At 32.8% G+C, this 12,452-nt stretch overlaps 2 protein-coding genes across 3 annotated transcripts in view; both read left to right on the top strand.

The window, feature by feature from the left end:
* LOC130656701 (dual specificity protein phosphatase 18-like) overlaps window positions 1–12,452 on the top strand; it is a 98,820-nt gene that overhangs the window by 57,909 nt on the left and 28,459 nt on the right. The gene's annotated exons all lie outside the window — the stretch shown is intronic.
* On the top strand, window positions 3,874–11,908 carry LOC130656694 (uncharacterized). The gene is made up of 11 exons (XM_057459594.1): window positions 3,874–4,218; window positions 6,259–6,325; window positions 7,785–7,918; window positions 8,003–8,135; window positions 8,215–8,250; window positions 8,649–8,851; window positions 9,415–9,772; window positions 9,857–9,975; window positions 10,166–10,324; window positions 10,418–10,771; window positions 11,540–11,908. Exons 1-11 carry the CDS (start codon window positions 4,054–4,056, stop codon window positions 11,729–11,731), a joined length of 1,920 nt encoding a protein of 639 aa, XP_057315577.1. The 5' UTR covers window positions 3,874–4,053; the 3' UTR covers window positions 11,732–11,908.

Genomic DNA, 12,452 nt, shown 5'->3' with positions numbered 1-12,452 from the left:
CAACACACGGTTAGCATATGGTTGTTGATAATTTTGTCCATTTCACGCAACGTCAACAATTCTTTTTCACTCAGTAACTGGCCCGGGACAACGTCAGTTTTTCCTGTTTTCTGGGGTGAGGTCAAATTAATGACAGGTGGAGATTGAGGCGGAGTTACAGTATTACAATCTATCACATTGTCGATGAACTCCTCTACAATAAGAAATTTTGATCGATCTATGATAAACGTAACTTTGTTGTGCTTATGTACATGTGGTTTGTGATGTCACGTCGTGTAGGAAAAAATGTTCTGTTTGTTGGTGAAGGAACCATTTTATCACAAAACAACTTGTTTTGAACATATATCTTTATGTGTCTTTCCATCTCTTTTACTTGCCTTATTCCTTGACCATCGAGTTCGTGAATTTTCGTTATTATTCTTGAATCGATTTGTTGACTGATACCACCGCGCTGAAACGATTTCAAGTTTAATATAATTGCAACAGCGTCCTTAGTGTATTTATACGTTACATTATATTATATTGACAATACCTCCCCTTACAAATGGTCTGCGTGGCAATCTAATATTTTTATCCAAATTTCTCTGTTGGTCTTCACTTGGGATTTATTAGCTGCCCATTCATTTTTCAACTTTTTGGCGCAGTTTTTCTTCCATTCAGTTAACTTGTCTATCTAAATAAACAATAAAATAATATTAGGACGGTGTTATCCTATAGCATTTACGGGTAATCTTGAATGGAAAAATATTATTTCACCTTGTAATCTGGAAAGGAAACAATATCTCGAAGGATAATTTTCGCTCTAGCTTATTTTCTTTTCTTTCTTTCTTGTGAGAAGCGTTCCTATCAGTACCATAGGCTTTTTGTTCCAACAACTATAAACGGTATCCCGTCGAACATTATTTGAGAAATGGAAGATTTTTTGTCTTCAAACAAAATGCATTTTCCTTTTAATTCAAAAATTTATTTGGATAACTTATTTCCACGCTTAAATTAAAATTTAATTTAAATCACATTTTATGTAGCTATATTCTATTAAATATTTAGTCAAAACTTACTGTCTGCACCGAAAGCTACATCCTTAAAGTATTATTGAAGATATTATTTCGGTTTGTCTGTTCAGTATTCATGTTATGTTATTGAATTTCCGCGCCCGAAGGCGTAGGAAATTCTTTAAAACCGTCGTTTTTTTCTTTTGGAGCATTTTTTGAGAAAAAATCGACCCTGGGATTACATGTTCTCCGTCACAGATGTAAACTTCGCACCCAAGCTCCCCAACTACTGGGAACTCATCTAAATGATGTTTAAGGACAAAATTAGTATTTGTTTTCAACAAAATTTGGCACAGTTAACAAAAAAGTATGCTGAACATAATGGTGACATAATAATTTTGATTTTTTGCCACCTTAAATGTCATTTTAGGACAAAATTGGTCCAAAAATTAAAACTACTTCATTTTCAACAAAAATTGGCAAAGTTAACAAAAAAAGTATGGTGAACATAATGGTGACATCGAAATTTTGATTTTTGTCACCTAAATGCCATTTTAGGCCAAAATTGATCCAAAAATTAAAACCGTTTTATTTTCGGCTAAATCTGGCACAGTTAACAAATAAAGTATGCTGAAAATGATGATGGTGCAAAAGTTTGATTTTTGTCACCTAAATGTCATTTTAGGCCAAAATTTAACCAAAAATTAAAACTGCTTTATTTTCGACAAAAATTTGCACAGTTAATAAAAAAAGTATGCTGAAAATGATGGTCACAGCAAAATTTTGATTTTTTGTCAACTAAATGCCGTTTAAGACCATAAACGTTTCAATCGCAAGACTTACCATGAATGTTAGGCTGTATTTTTTGTTAGCAATTTATTTTAAAATGTGAGTTTATTATGACACGTTTCGTTTTGTTTGCGTTTGTTGTAAGATATAATGTCACTTGTGTGCTTTATCTTCAGAGGTTCATGCACCAAACCTCCTCAAATGTTTAGCACAATAACACAACGAATTAGCTGGTTTTCATCAAATATTTTGGTAGCGAGCGGAAATTCTTAGAGCCCCCAGGGCTTCTTGTTCATCCTTAAAGTAGTTAGAATACGATGTTCCGGTTTCTATTTCATGTTGCTGAATTATTTCTTGAGCTTCTCGTAAGGAGTCGACACATTCTGTCTAACTTTCTAAAGCAGTATAGTTTCATTGATTAGAAGAAATGTCTACGACGGTATAACATACACGTTTTTGTAAAGACAATGAAATGATGTTAAAACGTCATTAAGAAAACCTTGTTCTAAGTTTGTGACCAAATCGTAGCTAATGCAAACAAGTAAAAGTTGTTAGCAAAATAATATTTTTTCTTCGCGCTTTTTCTACAATCTCTGGGTTTTTTCCACTTCCATGTCAGATTTACTTTTATGTTTTTGCTCCACTATTATTTTAACAAAAGGATTATTGCAATTAAAACATCATGAATAATTAATTTATTGTATAGATTTACCAAGTTTTCTTTTACGAGATTGCGCATGATTTTTTTGTATTTTTAAAATTTCATCTCTATAATAAATAAATAAAATGCGCGCTATTATAGCTACTGTAGAAGAATTTTAATAATGTATAAACACAAAAATAAAAAATATATTTCTTTACATCGCATCAGATTTAAAGAACGAATCATCTTCTTCGTCACTTGAAAATAGTCATTCTCCATCATATTCTACAACACGAGTATATCAAAAATGACTATTTTTCACGATAAACAGAGATAAAAATAAAATAAAAAAAACAGTGAATTCACCTATTTTTAAAATCGGTTGAATCAATCTTTGCTTGGTCTTTTTCCATGATAATAGATCATAGATTAAAAATTATAACGCAAACCAAGAGAAACCGAATCTCGTGTGCGCAGTTTTCGCGCGTCTCATGAATCATCGAGACAAGAATGACCTCCATATGTCAGCTACTCGAATTTCTTAAGTTAGTCGCCGAGCAAAATAGGCCCTCCAACCTGGCACTTGTTATTAGAGTTTTCCTACAATGAAGGTAACTGACGTAACTGACGTCAGCAGAATTTCTAAACCATTATATCTCATTAACTGCTCATGGCAGGAAAACATCTAAAACAACCTATTTTTCCATTGTCCTTCTGCTTTAGTGGATTTCTCCATGGACCTTATCGACTAGTATAGACAGTATTATTATACGATCGTATTATACGATCATAAAGGAGGAAGTCAATTATCTGAAAATAGAAATAATGGCATAGACACAACATTTCTATCGAGACTTGGCTTATCCCTACGGATTGACAGACTATTCTTTAACTCCAAATCAAATTATTAGTAGTGGTGGAGAGTATAGAAAAGTTCTCCAAAGTAGGTCCATTTTTACAGAAAACTACATGCTCCCAAAACCGCACTTATGATTAAGCTTTGACGGTTTTTTCAGTCAAGGCAGAAGCACCTAAAGGTATACCTTGGTAAGTTATATTTATTTTAAAATCTTTTTAATAAATTAAATTAAGACACACGACCATAACTGCAGCTACACTTTATTTACCAATCTGAGCGTGTTACCAAAGATTTAATATGGCTATACGTGTGTTTTCCTAGGAATCCCCGTCATCTCCTTCCCAGTGGTTCCGCAATAAAAACAACAGTCGTGGACACACAAACAATTTTAAGATTGTATTTATTTATTTATATTTTTGCTAATTAAGTGTGAACGCTACTCGGCATTACGGGCCGTCTAGTCCCATAGTCTCACATCTTAGTCCCCTCTTACTAATTTAAGACAATAAATACTCTTTCAAATTTAATTACTTAAAGATTTATGACAACATTTCAGACTTTAACAACCATCTACATAAGTTGTATGAAATTTCACTTGTTTTTGTTCTTTCTTAACATTAACATACGAAAGCAACGACCGCTATTTTTATGGTGCCCATGCTTTTCACCGGGCAGCCAAACATACCTTTCTTTCTTTATCCAGCGTTGAACACTTAGCTACCACCGAAGATCCAGCACTAAGAGGATATATTTTTTTAAATCTTTTACCAATGGATAGAGGATTTGGAGGCTCTTTTCGTGGAGGATTTAGTGGAAATCGTAATTTGTCAGATCGAAGATACGATGATTTTTACAGCGATAATAACAGACGTGGGGGTGGAGGAGGTAGAAATAATGTGAACAGGAATCGCGGAAATAACAACGCTGGCGATTGGGTAAGACTGGTAAATGAAAAACCTAAAATAGAATATTTAAATTAATATACTTCATATTTTGTTTAAATTTTGCCCTCAACTCCCTGCAAACAAGGAATCCAGCAGGGGCATCTATAAAGTACATTTAATCATCTAATTAATTGCTCGTTTTCCATTCCAACCATTTTACTAAATATCTGTTTAGTTTGTACATTCAAACAACCATTTTTAAATTTTAAAAATAATCTGCAATTTTATCAACTTTCGCTTTCCTCTTTACAAACAGCTACCTTTCTTAAAATCGCTATAATAAAAAAATCCTGCTTATGAAACAACATGTTGACCCTAAACCGGATCCCAACCCGGTTTTTCCTTACTTAATAAAGTTCCCACAATATCTCAAGATAGATTTTTGAGATTCAAAATAAATTTAGGCTTAAGTTTTTTCAAAAAGGTTGAACTTGTGGTAGTTTCTCCTGATATTTGATAATCCCCCTTGTAACTTCATAGCAAAAGATGTTCAGAAACAAACTCCTTAAAGTTTCTGGCAGCACAATTGCTATGAAGTTTTTATATATATAAAAGCGTTAGGGTTGAAATGAAACAAAAAATTGCCTGTTCAAGTGAGGATTTGAAAATCCTCAATAAGCAAAAAGTGGTTTATTCAAACATGGCAATAAGAACATCAATCACTAGGAAGACAGTTTTAAGATGTTATTTTTGCTGTTGCTTGCATTTCTCCCTGTGAGAATTTCAATGATTCTAGCAACTACTTGCACAAGTCACATTGACATATGTTATACTTTAGAAATGGTACAATTTGTCATTAAAACCATAGCCCTATTTTTACACAGACTTGGCTCAGCCAAAATCTTAAAATACTAGCTAGTTGGCCAATATTGTGTTAGCTTTAGTTCTGTGAAAAGTAGCACTTTGTGAAGAAAAGTGAAGAAGACTCTAAGCTTTGGCATGAATCCTCCTGACTGAAGCCCCTATTTTGCTTATGATTGAAAATAAGCATTCAGTTAAGGTTAAGTCAAAATATGACATGTTTGACATGGGTAAGTAGTTTGAGGGTGATCAACACAAGTTCACATATCACAATAACACACTGTCTTCCAAAAGATCATTTCATTTTTTGAACCGAACTTGCACTTCATGGCAGATTGTGATGGGAAAGCTTCATTTTAAAGGGCTAAAAAAAGGGACAGCATTCTTTGGAAATTTCTTACCTTGTTAATTGTTCTTCACATTTGTGGACAAAAAAAGTGCATGAACTTTCTTTGTATAACAATACTAGTTGAAAAGTGACAACAAACAAGTATATACATATATGTTAAACTAGAACATCAAAGCTTTGCCTTAGTGGAAATAAGCTTTCACAATTTTTGTCAAAACTAAAATAGAAAAATGTCACTGAATACTTGTGTTTGCATCTTTCTTTTCTAAGGAATTTGGAATTTTGGATTTAGTAAGTTAGATGCTGACAAATTAGGTCAAACCTTTAGTTGTGCATTGATTGTTCCATATGGTATACCATCTGCTATCTTCTGTTACCTTGAGTTTGATCCTAAGATAATGTGAAGTAAATAACAATCCATTAAATGTGTTTGCTTATAGTATTTCAAAATATGCAGTGCACACTAAAGTTCATTTAAATATTTTACATAACTATACACAAAGGTAGATGTTCGCACATCCCATCGATTTTGAGTAGAATTTAGAACTGTTCAAAGAAATCAAAAGCTTTTATTTTAAAAGTTATACAATAAGACTGAAGTATGATGATGTCTTACTATCCAACAAATAATTTCTAGATTACATTATAAGTAATCAAATTATTTACATTTTGTGAATAATTTTCTTTTGTGCATTCAATAATTCATAGAATTCCAAGGATATGATCTTTATTTTTCATGCGTTTTAAAGCATGTAACCAATGTCGAGCTGACATTTTGAAGTCCTTATTCTGTGAATATGTAACATAACTGGTGGACTGTTTTTGTTTACCAAATGTATGCATGACATCTGTATTTTCACAAAATCTCCATTATAACATAGGGAGGATCAAACCGTGATCGAGGTTTCTTCAATCAAGGTGGCCAAGGAGGTGCTGCTCGTAATCGTGGTAATAATATTTTTAGAACTCATTTGTTTATTACACAAATAACTGTAATCACAATTGTCCACCTTTCATTCTGTCTTTCCTATAAGTTGTATGATCAATAAAGATCTGACTTCCTGAACACTGATCTCCATAAATCGATCTAGTTCCCGGGTCGATATTTTTAAAGAAAATGCATGTACTTCAATTTCTGTTAGTAATATTTTACATATTAAGAAATCTATTTTCCTTTTTCATAACTCCTGTAAATTTTCATGGATACAGGCCTGTTATGTTATTTACTGATCAGAACTTCTCTCTTTTGAATTGCTAATAGAATGAAAAACTTTAAAGAGAGTTTTTGAGCTTTACATATAGCAGTTTTATTTGTCCTCTCTTGAATTCGTGTTGTCCATTTAACCTTACTAGACAAAGTATTGTCTATTGGAATGTAGTTTTAGAGGAAAAATATTTGTCAGAACAAAGTTTTCAGCAGTCTTGTGATAACAAGTTACAACAAAGTCCCACAAGGTTTGAATCACCCACTCTTGTAGAATTCTCTGTCTAATTTTGGCATATTTTATTTGCTAAAAATTCATATTACTTGTTGATATTATACATTCTAACCATTGGGGTAAATCTGGTGTAAAATCAAACCAGCAAGCATGAATCTAACTAAACTAATGACATCACCAGTTCTTGTTACTCGTTCGGGCTTTGTTAATCTGCAGGTATAGATTTGATGGTGAGCTACAATATTTTTATGCTTGGATATGTAGTATACCATTCTTCCACAGATAAGTCCACTCACTGTTTTTTTTTTCGTTACCAATATTTGAAACCCATATTTAGGCACACTCGTGTTTAATTCCACCCATTTTTGTAGCTTTTTTAAAAACAAAGTTTTTTTAATGATATTTTCATTTTCTATATATATATATATATTTTTTTTTTGGGGGGGGGGTGGCAGCTCATGGATAAAAGTCAGAATGCAATAAATGGTACTATAATTTGCTCCTCTTTAAAATGCAGGATATAAGCTAAGACCACTTTAGTTTGAAGGTTATGAAATGCCTGAACCAGAGCGAGATGAGCTTTCACAAAAAGACACATAATTATTATTATTATTATTTTGATTCTTCTGAAGGCAGTTCATAATAGATCTTCAATAAATTCTGCACATTTCCATAACAAAATCTATGTCTTCCTGCATCTTTTCCCCATCTGCGTATAAGCTCATATTTTCTGTAAATTGTCAGTTGAAGGACTTATCTGCAGAAGAATACAATATATGAGAAATCATGGCAATTCAGGCTTCACAAGCATATAACAATTTTTATGACTTAATAGAAGAAACACTTTAGTCAGATGTGAAAGAAAAAAACGCTGTATAGTCTGGGTTCAATTCAAACTCATGGTGGATTTTAAACCCTGACTTGATATGTGATCATAGATTATCTATAAAAAACCCACTATTTTTCAGGTGCAGGAAGTAATGTTAATGGTCAAATGTTAGCTGCGCTTCAGCAGCAACAAAGTTTGCTGTCAGCTTTTATGTCTACACAATCAAGTGGTCTTTTGCCATCACCGAATGCAAACAGCTCATATCAGCAACAAGTATGTATTCTGCAGTTATTGTTACACTTTTGTTTTGTATGGATGTGACCGAAGAACAAAAACGAAACTTTTTGCTATAATTAGGGTGGTTATAAATTTGGTGGTAGATTTGGTGGAAGACCTGGAGATAAAAGAAAATACGATACTGGCCATCCCTCTGGATTTAACAAACGAAAAAGACCTCAAAATCAAAAACGAGATTCCTTTTCTAAGCAAGGTATTATTGAGTACTATTTTGTGACATTTGTTAATATTTTTCCACATTTTTTGCATTTGTTGCATTTTTTATATTTAAGGAAGAAAGGAAGAGCCAGCGAAGAAAGGAAAAGAAGGTATTTTTTTGCATAGAATTCTAAACGATTAAATTGCTAAATGTATGTTTTGCAACTGTACACTGTAAATGCTCTAGTAAAACACATGAGGAAGTTTAACGGCCGTTCAATAGAGACACATTTATTTAAAAACTAGGAAAGAATTTTTGACATCCATATTTCATATAAATTCATCCCAAATTTTTGTCTGTGGTGCATCAAAATCTTGGCCGAAATATCATCATTATATCGCCATTTTTTTAATTCTGATCTTCTGAAATATGACAGAAGACCCTAAAAAGTTCACAAGTGATAAACACTCTTTGACTGAAGAAGAGAAGTTGATTGGAACTGGGCATTTATTAGAGCATTTATGGTAGCTTAACTTTTTAGGATTTATATCATAAAATTTTATTTAGATCCCAAAGAAGAGGAGATTGACATTCCTGACGATGAAGTTGATATACCAGATTCTTTAATGGATTCAGTTGAGAAGCTTCGCCAAAGAAAAGACTTTGAACGTAATGTTGCTGATGAAGATGTCCAAAAACTTCTAGTGTTTTCTTTTACTGGCAAAGGATACCACTGTGTAACCTGTGGTCTTCTTCTCATGAAAGAAACAGTAAGTTTTTTGTATCCTTTGCAGTGATTTTTCTAAACCGAAGGGCAACAAAGTAAAGCATGACAAATTAATGTTTTGTTGTGTTACAAATGTTTGCTAAAAAGAATTCCTGGACCTCTTTCTGTTTTTCATGTTGAAATGTAGATCATATATCCAGGATATACCCTTAAAGAAAGCATTGGTTGTAAACTTTTATTTTTATGCATTTTAAGAAAGTGTTTTAACAGTAACTATTCTTTACATTTGTTATTAAAATCTCTTTCAATGTTCAATCTTAGCAGATACTTCAACAGATATTGTAGCTGTTTTTTAATTAATTAATATTGCAACAAAGTAAAGCATGACCAAAGAATGTTTTGTTGTGTTACAAGTGTCTGCAAAAGCAAAATACCTGGACCTCTTTCTACTTTATATTGTGTTGAAATGTAGATCATATATCCAGGTTATATGCTAGCACGTATAATTTACATCAGTATATTAAATTGCCATGGGTATTAGGTAAATTGTATTTATCAAACATTTCATAGTAAATTTGGCTGACTTAGTTTGCTCATTTTTTTCAGGCATTTATACACCACTTAATGGGAAAAAGCCATGTGATGAATGTTATTGATACGCGTACTGCGAAAAAGTATCAAGAAACTCGTGACATCCTTGATATCGACCTCTCTCCGGATGACTGGTATGAAAAAAATGAAAAAGCCCGTGCAATTATTCTCAAGCAAGCAAAAATGTTTATGAAAACACAAATGGAAATCCAGAAACGGGAACAAGAAAACTACAATAAAAATCCGTCTAACTTTTTCACTATTAAAATGGAAAGCAAAAAAGCTGCTATGAAATCTGGTAACGTGGTCACTATTAAATCTCTTGTAGAGTCTACTATTGAAGTTAAAGAGTTTAATGACAACAAATTCTTTGGTAAGTCTTAATAATTTTTTTTTAAATTTATTGTTTTACACATACTTTCAAAGCTAAGTCAGTGAGTATTTGCTTTATTGTCAGGATGCGAGTTTGTGAAGGCAGTATCAAGTTTCAACTGTCGTTTATGTGGACTTCACATTAAGGAGGCTTCTGGTGTCATTCCACATATTGATAGTCGTCTGCATAGAAACAATTACCAGGTAGGTTTGTGCAGTATAACTGTGTTTGCAGAAACAATTTATATCCTCTTATATGTTCTCCTTCATACCCAATTAGAAGATATCGCCTTAGTTGTTTGTAAATTTAATTTAATTGAATAATTACAAAAAAATAAGGTTTCAGTGTTGAGCAAAATTTCATTAAATATGTTCAAATGCTAATGTCTCTTAGAACCACCTGAAGAAAAATAAAGATTATGAGAAGACTCAGAAGCAACAAAACTTGGAGTTGTTTGAAACTTTAGAAGAGCATGGAGATAAATATGTATTGCTATCAGAAAGTGATAATGCAGGAGAAGGAACATTCTTGTCCTCATTTGAAGAACAACTGGTTAGTTAGTGTAAACAAGTTTTGAGTTTTCAGGTTTTTTTTCTTATATTTCAAGTCATGTATACATTAATGCTTACATTAAATTCTATGTAGGTTAGGGTGCCAAAATTGTTGCAGCCTGCACCTGTGGAACAAAGTGAAAACCCTGAGAACGAAAAAGTTGCACAAGATGAAAAAATCGATGTAGAGAAAGAAGAAAGTGCCACTGAAGAACCGGCTAAGGAAGAAAGTGCTGACAAGGATGAAGAAACCCAACAAACAGAAGTGAAAGATGAAATAAAAGATGAAGAAATTGATAACAATGTTGCAGATAAAGGCAACACAGAAGATGAAGAACCGAGCAAAGCTACAGACGAGGTACATGAAGAAGCTGTGGAAGTTTCCCCGGAAGCTGAATCTACAAGTGAACAAACAGATAGCGAACCAAAACCCAAATCCATCTTAAAGGTTCGTTAGTTTTGATATTCAGCCAAGTGTGATGACTATTAAGTATTTTTTTATTATCATAATGTTCGATTAAGTGATTTTCACCAAGTTTTACTAATTCAAAACACACATACTGTACAACTGTTTAAAAAATGGTTTTATGTCAAATGACCTAGTCAATGATATCAGGGAAATTGATTTGTATTTATCAGGTAAAACAAGGAATTTGTTTCTAAAAGCTTTGGCTGAGTACACTTGAAGGATTTCGTGTTTTTTTATAAGCGCATATACTTTAAAGGAAAGAAACATTTGCAATTTTTAGCATAAATCCGAAAATTTAGGCCCCGTGAAAATTGTGAAATTGATTGTGAAAGTTTTTAAATTTTTCTCGTGAAGTTCTTTTAATCTCCTTAGTTCATCATGCGGTTTTTCCATTTTTTTTCTTTACATTCATTTTATCCTTTTTGCTAAAAATTCCTTATTTTTAACGAACTCTTTTTTAATCGAGCTAGAGATTATGTTTTTTATATCGTTAATGACATTTTTTTTGAAGCTATTTCCAGATCTCTTTGAGCACCTAATCGATGGTGTTATTCCCTTGATTTCTTGATTTCGCTGTTTTTTTGATTTGCAAAAGTTCCTTAGTGTTTCTACAATGTCTTTCTTCGTACTAAACAAGTTACCTCATTCACGTTCAAGTGTCAGAGAAGAGAGAAAGAACTAAATTGGTATTATTTTGCTTTACTTATAAGATTATAAATCTAAATATGTCCGCAAATTTGCTTCTAGAAAACAACTCCTGGTAAAACTCGCGGCGGAGGAGCAAAGCGTGGCGGCCGTGGTAAAGGTAGAGGAACACCTTCACCTCGTCCTCGTAGTCGCCGAGCAAAAGAAGATGCAGTAGAAGCTACCCCTGAAGCGTCAAGTGATGGACACTTCATGGATGGATTTCAAGTAGTGGACGAAGTTGATGACGAGTAGCGTGTATGTGTGATGTTTTCAAATTCACAAATCTCAAACAAACAATTCAATTTTACACATTTGCCAACGAATTTAATGTGAAAAGTTATGTTAAAAGCGGTTGTAGTATGCTCTTACATGTATCTAACGAATGCGACTAAAAATTAACCTTGAACATATGTTCGTCCGTGCTCCTGATTTTGACATTTTCTTTTTTACTGAGAGATATCTTAACCAATACGTTTTATGCGGTGCGAGTTATAAACGTGGTAGAAATATTGCGATGTTTATGTTCATGCTTTTATGCGATTAAGCGGATTATATACCTAACAGACAAATTATGATATTGGTAGAATACGATGTACATATTCTGTGAATGCAAAACATAGGCTTATAACTCCAGTTGTATTGACTGGTAGCTTCTAAATGTCAGTAAAAATGTGAAGTATTAGCAATTTCTTTAATATGTGAAAATGTTGGCAAGGATTAAATTTTAGATGCAAAAATTAACATTTAAAATTCTAGTAAGGTTCCGTTGTATAAAATTTAACCTAAAATATCGAGAATGAGTTCATACAGTGGACTCTCTGTAATTCGACTTCCCCTAATTCGAATCTCTCCTTAATTCAAACAAATCTTCTAGTCCCGTAAAAATCAAAACAAACTCATAATTCACTTCCCCTAATTCGAACCTCCATAATTCGAATACCTCTATATTTCCGGTCCCTTTAGATCATTTCAC

Source organism: Hydractinia symbiolongicarpus, chromosome 9 (genome assembly GCF_029227915.1).
Source record: "Hydractinia symbiolongicarpus strain clone_291-10 chromosome 9, HSymV2.1, whole genome shotgun sequence".
NCBI classification, from domain to species: domain Eukaryota; kingdom Metazoa; phylum Cnidaria; class Hydrozoa; order Anthoathecata; family Hydractiniidae; genus Hydractinia; species Hydractinia symbiolongicarpus.
This window is presented reverse-complemented; position numbering and strand designations above follow the sequence as displayed.